The sequence below is a fragment of the Microchirus variegatus genome (genome assembly GCF_963457635.1).
Source record: "Microchirus variegatus genome assembly, chromosome: 20".
Taxonomy (NCBI): Eukaryota; Metazoa; Chordata; class Actinopteri; order Pleuronectiformes; family Soleidae; genus Microchirus; species Microchirus variegatus.
In genome coordinates, this window is record NC_139821.1 from 13,032,675 (window position 1) to 13,051,421 (window position 18,747).

General features: G+C 42.6%; 1 protein-coding gene across 1 annotated transcript in view; it reads left to right on the forward strand.

The window, feature by feature from the left end:
* LOC310941622 (PDZ domain-containing RING finger protein 4-like) overlaps positions 1-4,800 on the forward strand; it is a gene marked incomplete at both ends in the record, with an annotated part of 36,627 nt that extends 31,827 nt beyond the window's left edge. The window contains 4 exons of the mRNA XM_083906808.1: positions 2,038-2,139; positions 2,344-2,442; positions 3,096-4,142; positions 4,228-4,800. Coding sequence (XP_083762934.1) covers positions 2,038-2,139; positions 2,344-2,442; positions 3,096-4,142; positions 4,228-4,800 — 1,821 coding nt within the window. The remainder of the gene's footprint in view (positions 1-2,037; positions 2,140-2,343; positions 2,443-3,095; positions 4,143-4,227) is intronic.
* Positions 4,801-18,747: the final 13,947 nt, after the last annotated feature.

Consider the following 18,747-nt stretch of genomic DNA (forward strand, 5'->3'; position numbering starts at 1 on the left):
AAACACTCTCCAACTCTGACTGCCTTCCTCCTGATTGGCTGTTGCCGATTGCCTGAAAGTCTATTTTAACCTCTGGAGCGACACAGTGTGTCAGTAGTTTTTGCGGCAGGGGAAGCACAAGGGTCTCTCAGTTGTTGGGTTAAATGCAGGTTTTTTAGTTGTGGGGCTATTCTGACATGGGATGTTGTGTGTTTTGTTGTTGTCGTGTTACGCTGAATATCTTTTACTTTGGGGCAAGATTATATTAAACATTGCATGTTTTTTTAAAACTTTAAAAACACATGGTCGATCCCTCCTCCGTGGAGAATGTGAAAAATCAAGCATTTCACTCAACATTGCGGTTGTACTTGCACTACATGTCACTTTATTAGTATAGAGCATGACTTGAAACCTGTTCTTTAAGGGGCTATAAGTAAGAAACGTATGAAGTCACAAAATGACCATGAAATGTCATCAGACATTCGGGGAAAAATGTTAAATTGAAATACTGTTATGATCGATACCAATGCCAGTTTATCAAGTTAAGTTAAAGGTGCATTATGTAATAAATCTAAATCAACTGGCCATAAAATCCTCCTAATATGTCACAGAGACTCAGGAATAAAGTTCATATAACAAACTGAACTCACCAACAACAACAGTACAGACAAAATATTTGCATAAAAAAAATATTTTGCAGACTGCAAATCATGTTTATGTTTTGGCATGTGGCGCCACCTACCGCCGTCTACCAATCATTGCAGTCAGAAGAGTCTCACCTGCCGAGCAACCACGGGTTGCCAGTTACGTCAGAAAACAAAACCTAAATACCTCTGTATTTTGAATTTCAATGTAGTAACCGTTTTGGCCACATTCTTACATCTAGCACCTTTAAATCTTCATTTGTGTGAGGCAAACTCAAATATTTGCTGCTTTTGGCTTTTGGACCACCACCCACTTCCCAATAATGCAGTTCAAATGCAAAGCTTTAACAAACGTAAATAAAAGCCTTGGTACTCCTCTCAGAAATGTCTCAGCCAGAGGAGAAGAAAAACAACAGTAAAGACGCATTAAAGTGGAGAGGAAGTTGAAGCCAATTTGGATAATTTTCCTCCTGGACAAGGAAAGCTTGCCAAACAATTTTTCAAATCTGGCTTGATTTTAAAAAATGTGGTCAGACCACAGACACCATGATCTTTGTAACCGATTTTCAATGTTTTAATCCTGAGAAAGCACAGACGAGACGAGATTCCAGGGATTTGGGACCAGAAGATCTGTTCAAATCGGCCTAAAATCAGAAGGCAGATTGGGACTGAAATCTGGCCAATTATTGTCTAGTATTGGGTAGGCTTAATTAATACATGAAACTTCAGCCAAGTTTGGCTAATTACACCTTCTTCGAGGAAATGTATAGTTTACAGCCTGTTATAATTCTCTGCCGTTGTTGTTGCTGCACGATTTTGGCGATTAAAACATTTAAAGGTTGAACATAATTTTGCACACATCTCCTTTTTTAAAGTACCTGAATGCAGTGTGTCTGTTTTTCTGTTGTGTGAATGGCTGTGGCGAGCGGGGGCCTCTGTACTCCGGGCCCTATTATCTTCCTCTGACAGCCCCATTACTCTAGTGAGGGAAAAGATGAACGCCACCTGTCAAACAACAGTTAATTGTGTGTCTGGATGTGTGGTGAGAGCACACACTTGTGAGGTCGACGTAGGCTGCACACACACAATTGACTCTCCTTACCAAGTGTGCAGCCTGCCCATTTCTTTCTTTATAAATGGATGGACAAGAAAGAGGGGATGACAGGAAGGTGGGATAAGAGACAGTCGAGCGGACCGAGAGAGAAAAGTGTAAAAAAAAGAAACTATTGGAGGGAGCGAGATAGGGGTGGGGGGGAAAGGGTGCCTCGTAAAAATAATAAAAATGGAGAGTTTTATTACCCTACATTTTATTTGTGGCAGTGACATGGATGATAAAATCACAGACTATCTTTTCTTGGGTATGTAGTTAGGGCTTTTGAGTTAACGTGTCATCTACCTGTCTTTTGATGTGCAGATAAATGGCTGCGAGGTACAAGACCGAGAGAAAGCTGTTGCCCTGTTGTCAAGCGAAGAAGCAAGGAGCATCATACTGCTGGTGACGAGACCTGAAATCCAGGTAAACGCACTCTCACCCCCCCGCCCCCACACCTGCGCTGCCCGGCTCCCTGCCCTGCGTGTCATGTCTAATAACAACAGCTGTCTGCCAAGTGCTCGCCGCACTCATTCCAACTGTCAGCGTGATTGTCTGCAGTTTCTGCACACACACACACAGAAATGGCGAGAGAGATGAAGTTTTTCTGACAAGATGTTGTGATTGCAGCTGGAGGACGAGGTCTGGCTAGATGATGAGCAGCAGGAGCTGGTGGAGGAGCTTCGGGAAAGGAAGAAGAGGGAACGTAGCTTTGACAGAGGAGATGAGGTGAGTTCAATCGGAGAGGGCACTTTCATCGTCGACACATAAATCCAGATTGTTCTCTGGATCTGGGTCTTTTTTCATAATGTTAGCATTACTTGACAGGTTTCCATGTCGAGGAACATTAACGACAGTGAAAAAAACGTGTTTCAGGAAAATCGGTTTAATAGTTTTGGCATAATCCTGGTAACAAACTCGGAGACGAGCAAAGAATCAGACAAGTGGAGGTAATGAGCCAAAGAGACTGAGTGGGATCAAGGACAGGCACGATGACATGATAGGTGACATTGTAGTTGGAGCAAGAGATGGCTTACAAAATGTTCATATTGAACAATTCTGTAAAAAAAAAACTGGATTATGTACAATTAAAATACGTCGGATGTTATAGTTTTGCAATATCTGGCCCTGGTAACCTGTGATATAGGTAAAGCTAGTAAAGATCATGGCTTTGGCAAGTCAAAAATCCTTAAGGTATACTTCATGTTGGGCAACAAAAGCGCTTGGTACCCAAGATAACACCCACATCTAACAATCTAATGTAGATTGTCCAACATGAATGTAGTGTCTGGATACTTTGGTTACCCAAAATTGAATAGTAACAATCACAGGAACCTGTTGCAGTTGAATGAAACTGATTTTGTATTTCTCTATACATCCAGCATCAGGCTGAAGAGGATATGACGACAGACACGGCGACCTGTTCCTCCAACAATCAAGACAGCGGCTTTGGACGTAGCACAGACAGTCCAGAGCACCAACCTCTGCTGGCCAGACTTCACAGGAGAAGTCCGGCCCGTTGCCTCAGGGACCGATGGCTGGCAGAGCATCCGCACACAAGGCATGCGAAAGTGGCGCCACAGGACATGCTGTCCACAGGTCAAAGCCACGAGGGGGGAGTTGGTATTCTCAACAGTGGCGGTGGGATCCTTGGTTTAGAGAATTGCTTCCAGCAACTGCTGGAGCTCAAGTGTCAAATCCGAAACGGCGGTGAGTGCGGGGTGTACTCCATTCGACACAGCATAGAGTGCAGCCTCACCGAGCAAGGTGAAGGGGACGGGGATGGGGATGGTGGGGATAGTGAAGGAGGAGGTAGCGGGGTAGAGCATGAGTTGAGGATGCTTAATGAGGAGCTGCGAAGTATTGAGCTGGAGTGCCAGAGCATCATGCAGGCGCATCAGCTCCGCCAGACCCACAACCTGGACTCTATACCGTGCTCACCAGGGTGGAGCCCCAAAGACGGACCCAAGAGGCACAGCAGGCTTGCCGACATTTGCGAACACCCGGAGAGGTTAGACGGCGATAAGATCAGAGAGAAGGACAGCTCCAGTGCCTACAACACAGCGGAGAGTGCACGGTCAACACCGCTTGGGATGGAGAGGTCTCCTGACCACTCTTTACAGAGACACATTGCAATCACCAACCAGAAAAACCTCAGACTCGCATCTTCCACACCCTCCAGCCCCGTCACTATCCCCAAACCCCACGGTACGCCTAGTTGTAGCAGACCAGCAGATCCAAGCCCTGTTATCTCCAGCAGCCCAGACCAGAGCAACCCCTCGAGGTCTGAGTCGGACCCTGCCCTACCTGCAGATGATGAAAGGTGTGAGAAGAAAGGTAGGACTAGGGATTCCAGGAGAAGGCTTCCCTATGGATGTTCATATCAAACAACCCCTTATCAAGGCCAAGGCGGATCCAGGCAACTCCAGGTTTGTATGACAGAAGAGACATTTCAACCAAACACTCATTTTTCCCTTGGGTATTTCTCTTCTGACAGTTTTATCTGTGTTGCAGAGCTACATGCAGCTGCTCCAGCAGCACTCGTCCCTGGAGTATTCCCAGAGCCAGCTGAGTCTGGTCAGCGTCTGTCGAGATCCTGTGCACCGGGGCGGCCGACCTGGGGAACCACGTCTAGAGTGGAAGGTCAAAGTGCGCGCAGACGGCACGCGCTACGTGGCCCGGAGGCCCGCCCGCGACCGCATCCTGAGGGAGCGGGCGCTTCGAATTCGGGAGGAGAGGAGTGGCGGCATGACCACAGACGACGATGCCATGAGTGAGATGAAGATGGGCCGCTACTGGAGCAAAGAAGAGCGGAAGCAGCACTTGGCTCGGGCCAGGGAGCAAAGGAAGAGGCGGGAGTTCATGCAGAAGAGTCGCCTAGATTGTCTAAAGGAGGGGCCAGGCAGTGGAGCTGAAGGCAGAAAGGAGATTAATATCCTCGAACTTAGTCACAAGAAGATGATGAAGAAACGAAACAAAAAGATCCTTGACAATTGGATGACCATCCAGGAGTTGATGAGCCATGGAGCCAGAGTACCTGAAGGCTCCAAAGTACACAACGCCTTTCTGTCTGTCACAACTGTCTAATGGACCCTTGTATACTTTTCATATCAGGTAGCCTGCAATTCAGGAGCTACTGAGTTGTTTAAAAAGAAGGTGTCGGTTTGTTAAATGTCACGACTTGAATGAGGACTTTGTAGCATTTCTGAAGAAACTGTAAAATTGAAAACTCGTTTCCTGCATTTTCAGAATACATCAGCCATGTTTTTACACTGACTTTTTTTGGTTATGCACTGGCTTCTGATAGCGAACAAGTTTAGTAGCATGTTGGTTCAAACTGATAGAAAGAAACATGAAAAACGGACCAACATTTTAACTTTATGTATACTTTGTACTGTCTTCATGCCGTCCATTCTTCTGTTTCCTTACACATGAAGTGACTTCACTTGCCTCGTTCAAGGTGGCGTTTTTTTATAAGGGAAAAAAAAATACAATATTTTTCACGCTTTATAAATTCAATTGAACTTTTTGTAGAGGAATGTTTTTACACCAAATGTCAATGTCCTGTAAACATTTTATTGTCATTTCTTATTTATGTTTGTCACTCAAATCCATCAAGGTCAGTTAGAGTTGACACTGTTTGATTGAACTCTGCTTTGCTCTCTGTCGACCACGGAGAAATTAACTTCTAAAAGTCCCTGGAGGACAATTAATGTTAAATTAATGCTTTTAATGGCTTCATAATGTCACTTGTCTTAAATTATTCGAGCACTCAATTGAAAACCCAGAAATCGTACCTCAAATTACTCGTCGCAAATCTAATCTGTGGAATGAAGAATCACTTTTAGCCTGAGTCGACCTTTAGACCTTAATATTTGCAAATAGTGTTATAAATGTGAGATATATAATCATATTTATATTGTCTACTGTTATTTTTATTTATTGTAAATTAATTTTTATGGTCTATCTGATAAATGTTTCACAATAAGTGGCTATCGTATCGCAGCCTTTTAACCCGAACATGCTGCTTTCCACTTTCGCCTTGCTGGAGGCCCTGACTTCAGTATTTGTTGATGGTAAAAAATTTGTAATAAAAGGAAAATGAAATGAAATTTTTCTCATTTATTCAGCGCACATTCTGTCCTCTGACGACTGGAATGTGTTTTCCTTCATTTGCACCACATTATTCTCTGAAATGAAACCTTTTCACCTCAGTGGAAGTGTAGCTGTGGTCATCCACGAATGCACTTGGCTCTGTTGTGTCCTCAGGGATGAAGGCAATTAGGACAAGGAGGGTGTGAAAATGCCTCTGCCATTGTTTGGTCTCTCGGATGTTGATGTCCGTGAGGACAAACCATGGCCAAGTTGCAGCAGTGGGTCTTATGACCCTTTTGCAATCCTAATTCAGAATGAAAACAATCACGGTAGCTGCAACACAAAGAGGCTGTCTATTTAAAATGCAGTTGCTTTATCCATCCATCCATTATCTACCGCTTTATCCTTCACATGAGGGTCCAGGGGGGAGCTGTGCCTATCTCAGCTGACATAGAGCAATAGGCGAGGTACACCCTAGACAGTTCGCCAGTCCATCACAGGGCCACACACCTAAACAACCACCCACTCTCACACCTATCCACTGGAGGGTCGCGGGGCATGCTGTCTCAGCTAACATCGGGCGATAGGCAGGGTACACCTTGGACAGTTCGCCAGTCCATCGCAGGGCCACATAAATAGACGAACAACCATTCACTCACACTCTCACACCTATGGTCAATTTAAAGTGCCCTATTTACCTAATCCCCATAGGCTGTTCTTGCTGCAAAGGCGAGTGCGCGAACAACTACACCAACCGTGGGCCCTAGCTTCTTTATTTCTTTATATACTATGAAATTGCAACTTGACATTTTTACCACGTGAACACGTGCTTTGAATATGGAATGGTGTTTGATGGGCTTATTCGTTTTTTCTGGTGTTTCCACCAAGTGAAATGATTCGGTTTGGTATTTTTGGGGGGTTCCTTTAGGAATAGTACCAAGATACAGCGCCCACAACCATTCCATTTTTCAGTACCCTTCCCAAGGGGTACCGACGGTACGTCTTGACAGCCACAAACCAAGCAGAAAAAAACAGAGCTGCTGGATGTCCTCCTTTGTTGTCCGCTGTGTTGTGTTCATTTTTGCCTTTTCACAGCCAAACTACTGTACATTGATGGAAACATGACTATATAAGCTCTAATAAAAAGGGAAAAAGAAATTTGCATTCTCAAATAACCATGTTCCAACAGAATCTCTGAAATGAGCACAATGTTTTGAACCTTGAAGCAGCAGGAAACTGCCACTTTATTAAATGTACCGTGCACCTGATAAAGTGGCCAGTGAGTATACATTGTCGACACATCCCAAGTGGACACACCTTTCATCCGCCCTCTGCAGTTAAACCATACATTATGCATGCTGGGGCCTGTGGTTTACGTGTTTTTTGAATTTGAGATGTAGAACTTGTCATATCCCCGATGTGCAGATGTAACGGTAATATTTAAGATGTAAATGCGTTGTTTGATCCAGAGAACAACAACACAGTTGATCCCCCCCCGTTTTTGTGTCTGAATGTGGAGTAAGGCAAAGAATGTACAGAAGATTACTTTTAATTGAGCACGTGGAAAAAAATGACATGGAGACTACAATAATAATCGCACCTGGAAAACAGTCACACCTGCCTCGGGGCCGTACCAGACCAGGCTTCCTGATCTCCATATTTACACTCACAGGAAGTCATAATAAAGCATTTTGATGTTGTGTGGCTTGAGCGCAGACATAGTAATTTACCCTGTCACTACAGTTTAAAGTATTCATGTATTCACACCAGGAGGACTGACTGACAGTGTGGGTGCAGGGAAGGGGGGTGGGGAGGGGGGGGGCACATGTCCATTTAGTGATAGGAAGCATCAAAGCTTAACTATACTCAAAGCACTGAGGAGATGCCGGTGAAGTCTCCTTATCCCCTGTCAATCTGCCGTGTCTGTCCACAGCCCAGTGAACTGAAGAATTAATGAGACATCAGACGGGCATAACCATCACCACGGCTATGATGCATAGTATTAAATCAGGTGAGCTCTGCATCCCCCCCGCTCCTCTCGCAGCTACCATCTTATTTTATAACATCCAAACTGTTCTATCTGTGCGACGGACGTGGCACAGTGGACGGAGGGAAAATTTGCTGCAGCCAATCCCAACATATTATAAATGATTATTCCCTGAGTGTTATGTGAAGATAATTGGATGTATGTTCAATGTTGATCGGTTACACACCAGTGTTTCTGTGTGGCAACATGCCTTGGAACTAGCTGGGGATTCTACAGCTGCATGAATCACAATGGTGCTAGGTGTTAAAGGGGAGATATTGTGCAAAATCAACTTTTTAATCATGTTAATACTTAGAGTATATTTGGGACTCTAGAGGCCCTATGAGTAGGTAAAGTGTGAAAAAAGATGTGTTTTTGTGGTTCGCCTCAGTCTAAATACAGGGGATAAAACACGCGATGTTGACTTCCACACTCATTTCTACGTCACAATGACACGTTCCTGAAATTGTTGTCTCGCAGAGCTCCGCTTTGCCCCTAAAAAACACGAGAGTGCAGGCGAGGGCAATAGTATCCGAACTAGTGGAAGTTGGCGAAGGTTTCTATTCTTGGCTCCACAGTGCAGCACAGAGTCCTACACAAACTTCCAGCCTCAGAGGATTTTACGTGTCCAGTGACGGCAATGTGCCAGCAAATGATCGCTTTTCCAAATGCTAATTGTTGTTAGCTGACATAGTTTCCTGTGTCTCATTTGCATTTAAAGAGACAGGCACTCAAAACTGACCATTCTGAACACAGCTGTTTTAGCAGGGTGGTTGAACTGCTGTGGTGCTTCATCCTTAAGGTATTTTTACCAAAGCATGTCACAGACATGTTCATTAGGACACCAGGGAACTCGGTTAACTTGTAGAAATAGGGTATAAGGTGTCTCCTTTAAGGCTAAAAAAGAGAATGCCACTGTAACTACTCAGAAAATAGAATACGCTTGTTCAAATGCCTTGGATTTAAGTATCACATGGATGCAGAAACGTACACATAGCTGTCAAGACATGGGATAAGGAATCGTAAAAAACAATGTAGTGTGCAACTTTTAATTGGAAACAAACCAATTAAGCTGTTGTGTATACACACAAACACTCCCTCAGTCAGGTCTTGTGGTTTTGCTCGACAGAGTCCTTTTTCCCCAGATGAAGGATGCAGCATACGCATTTTTCCCCCGTCTCTGCTCGAAAAAGACCAAACGGAGGAAGAACAACAACAAGAATCACCAACTCAGCAGCTCATCAAGCTTCGCTTGCCAAGTCTAGAGACGGTCTAGCCTCAATCTGTCTTTAAGGAAACACAACTTCTGCTATGGCACCTTTTAAATTTCACTTAACACGATATGTTTAGGTGTTTGCTTTAAGCGTGAGCTTTAATTTTGGTCACCGAGCTCGGCTCCTCTCCGCTCTCTCACGCCAATTAGGCCGATTCTAATTGCATTAGCCAAGTGTCACAATATTCATGTGATAAATGGTAGGAAGTTTGGAGGAAAAAAAACACAAATCACTTGTGTCTTTATACTGGAACAAAATGAGCAATTTGCGCTGCTGCCGTTTTGACAGGTCACAGTAGGAAATTCGCAGGTGTAAAATAATCAAATTAATATGGCTGAGTTTAATGAATTATTATCAAAATGGCACAAGGAGAAGAAATGAGGCATCAAATATACACATTACACAAATAAAATAATTATTATTATTAGTATTATATTAGTATTAATAAGAGGAAAACCTTAGGAAAACATCAGAAAGTGCCCCCCCCCCGACCCAAAAAAACCACATTGACTCTTTTTCAACCATTCTTAATCTGTCTCATTCAAATTCCAACCTCTGATGTGGGGTGAGATCAGGCTTGTGTTGCAACGATGAATAAAAACGAGGTATCGTGGCTCTCTTTAATCCGATGATGCCTTTTGAAGTGGCAGAAAGTGAGTGGGACTGGAACAAAGTCAGGTGTTTCCTTTACCGAGATGCCGCTTTAGATGCTGTGATGTGTCTCCGTGTACGTGGCGTCGACCGCGAACGATCCCTGCGTGCGAATATGATGAAAGAAGAGCTCCTCGACTGATGCTTTATTAATTACACATTATTTATCTCGGTCGACCTCAGCGATCATTTCTAAAATTGCCGGTATCTAACTTGACTACTGACGTTCCCTAGCTTATAGATAAGATATTAACAAACAAATGCAAATGAAAGTACTCGGTGGCAGATTTACTTAGTATTGTAACTTATAAAGCACAGTTTCACATATTGGTCTTAAACAAGCATGAAACACAGAACTAAAGGTGTAGCTTTGTTATTTTACTGCAGAAGATACTGTTGTATTATAGATGAATTGGAATTTCAATGTTGTAGTAGTGTTATTTATATTGTTTTTCTTATTGATTTAGCCGTGCATGATTTGTTAATCCTACAATGTATTCTCATCTATTATTTTAATCTTATAATAATGCATTATCTACTTTGGAAGTTACAACACTAGTGTACCAAGTGGGAGTGGCCAAGATTTTATAGCAATGAGATTCAACCATCCAATTAATCCACTACTGAATAAACACTGTCGGAGGACATGGTTGTAGCAAGTAATATAACATGTTCAATGGACAATCTGGTATACACATAAGGCAACATAAGGCCCTGGGGCCGGATTCGGCCCACAAACCAGTATTACCCCGGCCCGCAACGTCACAGGTTACCTCAGAATGTCGAGTTTTTAACCAAGTGTGGACATTTAAATGATTTATCACAAGAGTTGTTTCCAATATGGTGAGACTCAGGGCACTTTCACTCCTATAGTTCGATTGCTTTGGTCTGCACCAGTCAGAAAAATGTTACAATGCAGCAAACAGACATGGGGACAGTTTGCTTTCACATATGCATAGTTATAAATAGACCACAAAGACCATCGGCACCGGAACCAGCCGAACCACGGCCAGTGGAAATATGGGGTAATCCCGTATCTCATCTCATACCCATAATGCATTAAACTAGACTGTTTTGTCCCATTTGGTTTGGTTGCTTCCACACCAGAGGAACCGTACCAAAGTAGGGCAGATAAAGCTGATTGATTTGGTGCGCACCAAAGTAACGAGATTACATTCACATCTACGCAAACGAACTCAACCGATTGCTGTAGGTGTGAAAGCACCCTTAAATACCTCAAGTACCAACTGATTTACACCCTCACAATAGCATTTAGCAAGTGAAACGCAGTCAGGCTATTACTTATAGTGGAATAGTCCCAGGAAAGGAAATGCATCTGTAAGTAAAAAGTATCTATTTTTAACAGCAGAAGATATGTGGTGTGGACCTTGCAGAAGTGAACGTAGCCTAAAGTTAATGGTTGATGAAGTTTGGCCTCTGCGGAGAAACCTGCAGGTTGGATTCTTAAGGGCCCCCCCCTCCTCCTCAACAGCTACCGCCCAGGAGCCTTTGAGCACGGCAATTAACACCCAATCGCTCCAGCGACGTTCGTAAGAGTAAACTGTGCTTCTGGGTTCTTCCCACACGTGTGTCTCTGTGTTTTCCGTGTTCTCGTGCGAACGACCTGCAGAGGGAGATTTTTATCAATCAGTGTTGTTTGTTCTGCCAACAACGGCTAAGTCTGTCATTTATTGCGCCCTGCAGCATCATAACGACTGGTGTTTTATTACAGAATAAATGAGTTATTAGGGTGGGGTAATGACTGATAATTTTCCATTCATTAAACTTCTATTCATAGCCATAATGATCCGCTAAGGGCTCGTTCTGACTTCTATTTAACAGAACAGATATTCTTTCTTCCTATTTGAAGGACAACGGAATGTGCTGTCAGTTTCACACAGTGTATTATATTCTCTTTTCTATTTTCTCCCTGTTGTTTGCAGGGATTGCTCAATTGTACCAATAACGCTATTGGTACAATCCTCTTTAACTCAATTCTGCTCTAAATTGAGTTTAATCGTTTGGGTTGACCTATAATAAACCGCCATTTCAAAAGCATAATAGTCCAGCTGCATAAAGAAAATGGATAACTCACGTCCTGATTATTTTATTGGATTGGATTGGATTTTTTAATTTTTCGGATCTCATCTCGTGATTCTTGTCAGTATTGGACTGATACTGAATATTGTCTCAGTATCTGAAATTCTTGTTGAAGTTCAAGTTATGTTACCATGCACAGTTTAATCCGCAATAGTCCGACTAAGACAGGCAATCGGACAACTTGCCGAGTTGCGGAGGACACTCGATCTATTAGCTACGCACCTGTGACTCCGCCTCTGTAGGTGGCGCTGTAACAGTACTGCACTTTATACGTTGCCTCATTCTACTTCCGCGTCAAAGGCTGGGGACGAAATTACCCCAAGTCTGACTTAGCGTATTCATGCAGGAGTAATCGGGCTATGAATCGCATTATCGAGGTTTGTTAGTCTGACTAAGACCAAACATGTATTGTTTTAGTCAGACTAACGTGTTTACATGACATTAAGAGAACCATATTTTTTGTCTTATCCACTGACTACATTTCTGTTGTCAGCATCTGCTTTATTTTCAGAATAAAAGCTCTCATGTTGACACCGTATCATATTTCATTTAACTTAACGTCAACGGCCACAATGGAAACATCTGTTTCTTTGTGTTTACGGTACATATGTATAAATATACAGCCCGTCTCTTGGCTCCAGCTTTCCTGCCGTGGAGCTGTGAACGCATTCCGGTGGGTGTTGACGGATACAAGACACCCAATCAACAGAATCCCAGGGTTAGTGGATCATGTTAAATATGGCGTTTTATTACAAAATACTGAAGTTATTGATATGGACCTAGTGTTCAACCAGGAATCAAAGGACAAGAAAGTGTCCTTCAGTGGGGGTTTTGCAATTTTTTTTAGTCTTGGAAAAGCTCCTTTTAAAGTGTTTAAAGGCTTGCATTCACAAACCTTGCAGCATCAAGAGTTGATATTTCAGAAGAGGAGAACTCCCGCAGAGCTGAACAGTGTAGCGACGGTAAAGGTGGCTCGCGCTTAATGGGCGATATGAAATATGCACAGCCTCCTCCCCTCAAAGCAGATTTAACACTCGAGATTGGAGTGGAAGAGCACAGGAACGGAAGAGATGGGGGAGGGTGTTCGGGGACAAAGAGGGTGTAACTGTTCCTCTTAGGGACGGTGGAGAGGAAAGATGTACCATGAGAAGTGCCGACAGCTGCCGATGATTTTTGTAGGGCTTGGCATTGGGAGTGTGTGTTGCGCTGAAATGTTGTTTTAATCAGATCCTTTACTGTAAGAGCAAAAATGTATCATACTATGGTCCACATTGTGGGAAAATACGAAGAAACCTATTTGCTTTGAAAGCGTCTCCTTTTTTTTTGTCTGGGGAATGACAAACGTGCTTGGTTGCAGCTGGTTTCATAATCCAGTCTATTTGACACCTGGTGTATCCTGAGAGACGCACGTATTCTGTTTCAGTGTCTCCTGTGGGTGAAAGGCTTTGATTAGCCAGTGACGTGCTCTGCTATTGATCTGGCTGATGGCTCCTTATCTCGCTCAGTTATTATTACTGGTTTACTGCAGGCGTCCCGGTGCTGTTATTGGGTTTAAATTGTCTGCTCTGCGGTGACCCAGAGCTCTCCACCCCCACCCCCCCAAAAGAAACCAACAACAACCCTGCATTTCCACAAGGTAGTTTCTTCAAATATGCTAATAAACGCATTTGTCTTTTTAATGTTCGTGCTCATTAAAAGATAAACAGAGCTGATCTATTAACGTCTTTCATACAGACGCCCTGCAGACATCTAAAGGAAACACACACACACACACACACACACACACACACATGTTAAGTGCCACAGGATGGAGGCTTTCCTCGGTGAGAGCTGATTTGTCTTTGTTTTGGGTTTTGTTTTTTTACCAACACAGTATGTTTCCATGCACAGTTAAAGGGGCTACATGTACGAAAGTTGTCATATACCACCCAGTAACATGGCTCACGGCACTTCAACACATGGGATACCAACATACTGTAGCATTGAAAATACTGACCCTCTCAAACGTCTCAATCAGACGAGAAGACCAAGGGTCTGCAGCATAGGTGGAGTTTGGGCGGTGACAATTGGGGGGTTGCAACATTCAGCTGGTCCAGAGTTTGCTTTCACACTTCCCCTCCTCGCCTGAGGCGGCGCTGCATCAAGGATTACTTAATGAGAAGACGAGACAAACAATGAACAAGAGATCTCACTCGTCTGTTGGTCAATGCAGGACAACTACTGTTCCCTCCACATAAGAGCAAAACGCGGAGCTGCATCAAATCCTATCGTTTTTTGTGAACATACGGCACATACGCTGCAATAATGTTGCTATCGATCTGCACATGCGTATGTTTTGGTTGTGTTTACCCCTGCGTTGTAGTCCGCTTCCTGCATTTGCATTTGGTCTGTAGGCGGATCAGAGTTCGCTGCATATTAGAGTTCGGTTGCACATTCACACCGACCCAGACAAATGGTATTTTCCAATGCAAAGGAACTTGGATTCGATAAAGAAGGGCTGGTGTGAATACACCCTAAGCCTGCACTGTGAAGTGTGTCATTTAAAAGTGCAATAGTCAAACTCTGTATACGAAATGTACCCTGCGACATAGATGCATTTGAAACTGTGAAGAAAATTTTCCCCAAGGGGACTACAAATAAACTAACTAACTAACTTTCCCTCAGACCGAAAGAAAACTGAGCTTCAGGTACCGCGTTCGTCAACAGATTTATTAGAGGAACACAATATAGGACTTGCTCTTGGGTTCCCCCTATAGTTGGTAAATGGTACTGTATCGTTTGTTACGATTGTCCTAAAATACATGTCAGGGTATTTATCTTCAGACCAGGTAGAGTAAAAAAGCACCTGGTACCAGGTACTATCCCGAATGGAAAAAAGAAAAAAAAAAGCAGAGAAAAGCTTGCTTTGTTTGCTTCCTTGCTCAAGCAAGGGGAGGTTGTGACGTATGCTGTAAAGTAGAACACCTGAAAACACTGATTTAAATTGGGATTGTTGTACTATGTTTTAAATGCTGATGGTCTCCGTTGTGCATATTTTTACATCACATATTCAAGTCTTAATCAACGGTAGTTTGTTTAATTGGACTACTGTCCTTGTCCCAGGGAATTGATTTATTGACTGAAGTGTGTCGGCCTCCGTTACACTAGTTGGCAATAAGCCTCCTGTTTCAGGGCTTTAGTATAAGCAGTTTCTCTCTTTCCTCACTTTTGTCTTTTTCCTCTGTGCACCAGCAGCCTCTATTCATAGATACCATCTTCAATCTCATTATCTAGGAGTGTTCATCCTAAGACTTGCATGTTTGCATGTATTTTAAAAGTCTGTTTTTCTTTGACGTCATGTCACCGTATTGACAGGTGGTGGCCAGTACGGTTAATAAAATCAGTTACCGGGGAAGGGAAAGCAATGCCATTTTAAACACCTGCACCAGTGGATCCAGGCACATTTTGTGAGATGGAAAATCCAAAGTTCGCATCTGCTCACATCTCGGCTAACGCAGAGCTGCTGCGTCTGATTGTTTTGGCGACACTCCTGTTTCACCTGAGCTCAATGGGAATGATGCAACGTAATGGCCTCGTAGACTGGACCGCCGGCAGCAGCCAATCAAATCGGAAAATGACTCTCTGGCACTTCGCGTGTCTGCTGTTCAGCCTGGCGTCTGTGAGCGGACCACCTGGTTACTGAGCTCCAGAAGTAAAACTGCACATTTATTTTAACAAGAAGAGTCCAACGTAAGCACTGACCCGAGGGCCACTGGGGGGCCGGTAAAAGTTTATATAGTACTAGACAAGGCGTTTGCCCATTCACTGAGGTTATAAAAAGATATACGCTACAAAATAAAAGTTCACTCTATTAAACACATTCATGACTTAACATTACAAAGTAATCCGTCGGTCTTATTATCACCATAGTCGCACCCATATTGTAAAATAACTAGTGCTGTGCTGAAGCCCAGTCAAGCCCACGATACATCAGGTTCATGACTCTTTTACTATCCATACTAATAAAGCCTTACTGTGCCAGTAGTGACATCCATCCATTTTCTACCGCTTTATCCTCCACAGGAGGGTCGCTGTGGAAATCTCAGCTGACATATAGGGTGGTAGGCGGTAGGTGGAGTCACACCCTGGACAGTTGCCGGTCCATCTCAGGGCCACACAGAGACAATCCATTCATTCTCACACCTATGGTCAATTTAGAGAGTCCAATTTACCGAATCCCCATATTGCATGTTTTTGGAGTGTGGAAGGAAATTGGAGAACCCAGAGAAAACCCATGCAGAAAGGCCCTTGTTCTGAGCAGGTCTCTAACCCAGGTCTTCTTGCTCAGTAGTGACATAATAAAAGTATATAAAATTAAGTATCTGACTTCATTTTATGAACACATTAACACAACTAATTCTTATTTTTGTATATTCTGTTATGAAGCTGGGAAGACGTGCAGATCGCTGAAAATTCAATCCGGAATCCGTCATTCTGACAGCAAGCAAAGGACCAAAGTTGAGTTGGTGGCCCATCACATACACATATACTGTATGAAATTAATTAGAATCCATAATAAAACCCAAATGGGAGTTAACGAAGGCATACTTAGATCTGATGGGAGAGAACCCAGGTGTTTCCTGTTTCTGGAGCCGACAAACAAGAACATCAGCCGAGGATGCGAAGACCGGGAGCGACAAATACGGGGAAAACGGAGGCCGTTTTCTAGGATTCTGCTTGAACTGTAGGCTCCGAACTGATACTGGCTTGCACCAATAAAGTTCTCTTTGTTCATACAAGCCTTGTGTCAGCCGAATCTTTCCTACACCATCAACTGTTGGTTTAAGAAGAAGGAAGCCTGATTTAAACGACAGTAATAATAGCAATACTATACAAATAACCAGTACATGCCTGGATTATATAATATTATTATTATTATCCATGAGGAACAAACAAGCATACCAAAATAAGAACAAAAACATCAAAGCAGTGTATTTTTTTTTTTTTTCATTTCAAAAACCATTGGAGATGCAATTAGCGCGTGCACACTTGTTTTCTGATCCGATTCAGCAAAGACTATTGACCATATGGATCATTGGATCCTGAAGTGTTTTTCACCAACTTACTTCATCCTCCGTCAATAGCTCTCGCTGAATGGTCTACATGGAAATGAAGCCCTAACCAAGTGTCATTAGGCCTGATGAAAGCAAATTGATTTCAGTGGCAAGAGGATTTCCAGAATAATTGCCTCCATGAGATTATCTTAAACACAGAGAGAGGGCATGTTTTTTGGTTTTGGCCAGAGGAGCACAGATGGTGCCCGCTGCGTATGCACTCCCTGAGAAGTTGTTTTAAAAAAAATTAAAAAAAATGCACATCTTCCTCAATTCCATTATATTCATTTGTTTTGATGATACAGTATAAACAACAAAAGCAAAACAATTTATTTGTGTGAATGTGCAAATTACACCAAGAAATTCTACTTTATTCACAGATCCATTTCACACAATATACTCACAATACACACACGCACGCAATATAATAAACACAATCACTAACCACTAACAAAAAAGAACAGGCAGGAGCCCGAGGCTATTTTTCACTCTCATTAACGCAGAGAGAGAAGAAAGATGAAACCAGAAGTGCACTGCTTAAATTCTTTACTTCATTCATTCCACATTTTAGCACCCAAAACTAAAATAAATCAATATGATGCAACTTTCATACCTACGCACGTCTCTTATATCAAACTTTTTGAATACAAAGTACAAAGATTGCTGTAAATAGGTGTTCGATGAATGAGCATCTAATACATTTGTGAGTTGCTACCTTTGTCTGTGTCAGTTTAAAGGTGCATTATGTAATAAATCTAAAGCAAGTGGCCATAAAATCCTCCTAATATGTCACAGAGACTCAGGAATAATGTTCATATAACAAACTGAACTCAACAACAACAACAGTACAGACAAAATATTTGCGTTAAAAATATATTTTGCAGACTGCAAATCATGTTTATGGTTTGAAATCATGTTTTGGGCATGTGACGCCACCTACCGCCATCTACCAATCATTGCAGTCAGTAGAGTCGCAGCTGCCGAGCAACCACGGGTTGCCAGTTACGTCAAAAAACGAAACCTAAAACACCTCGGTATTTTTGAATTTGAATGTAGTAACCGTTTTTGGCCACATGCTTACATATGGCGCCTTTGAATGTTGAATATGTAGATAACAAAAGCAGCAGATTAAACTGTTGAACTCTGAAATCATCTATTCCTCCAGCACAGTTATACATTAGCTATTGTTGTAATTTGCAGAAGATTCTTGCAAAATGATTTTTATATGGAAATGATGGCCCACGGGTCTGGTGCTACAAAATGGAGGCTAATATCGGTGATGATAGCACTGTCTTCTTTGGGCAGAGTGGTTTCAATATTACCAATCACATCTAATTTTGTTTTTGGAATGAGTAAAACAATTTTCTTTCCGAACTCGTCTGACTAGAAAACAGGGTAGTTAGTTTACGAAATACAATCTGACACAAAAATCTTCTGGAAGTCAAACTGAAAATGGAGAATATATTGGGCCTTTTCTCATTTGATTATTGTTGGATTTTTTTTTTAAATAATTCATTGAATTATGAATGTAAGAAAAAACATCTCTCAGAATAAGTATGGTAGATCTTCTAACTCCAGCGTTACACACTGACTTCTGAGGCTTATTTAGTCATACAAGTTGACTTTCACGTCGACTTTACAGACCATCGACTACACTAAGCGTTATGAAGGGTTGGGATCAATATAAAATGCATCTGAGCAAGGAAAGTAAGTCAGTGTGGAAAGGAAACACAGCTTTTCGCCCCCCAAAAAATGGCTCCAGCTTTGACAGCGTGACGGAAAGTCTACGTCTGAC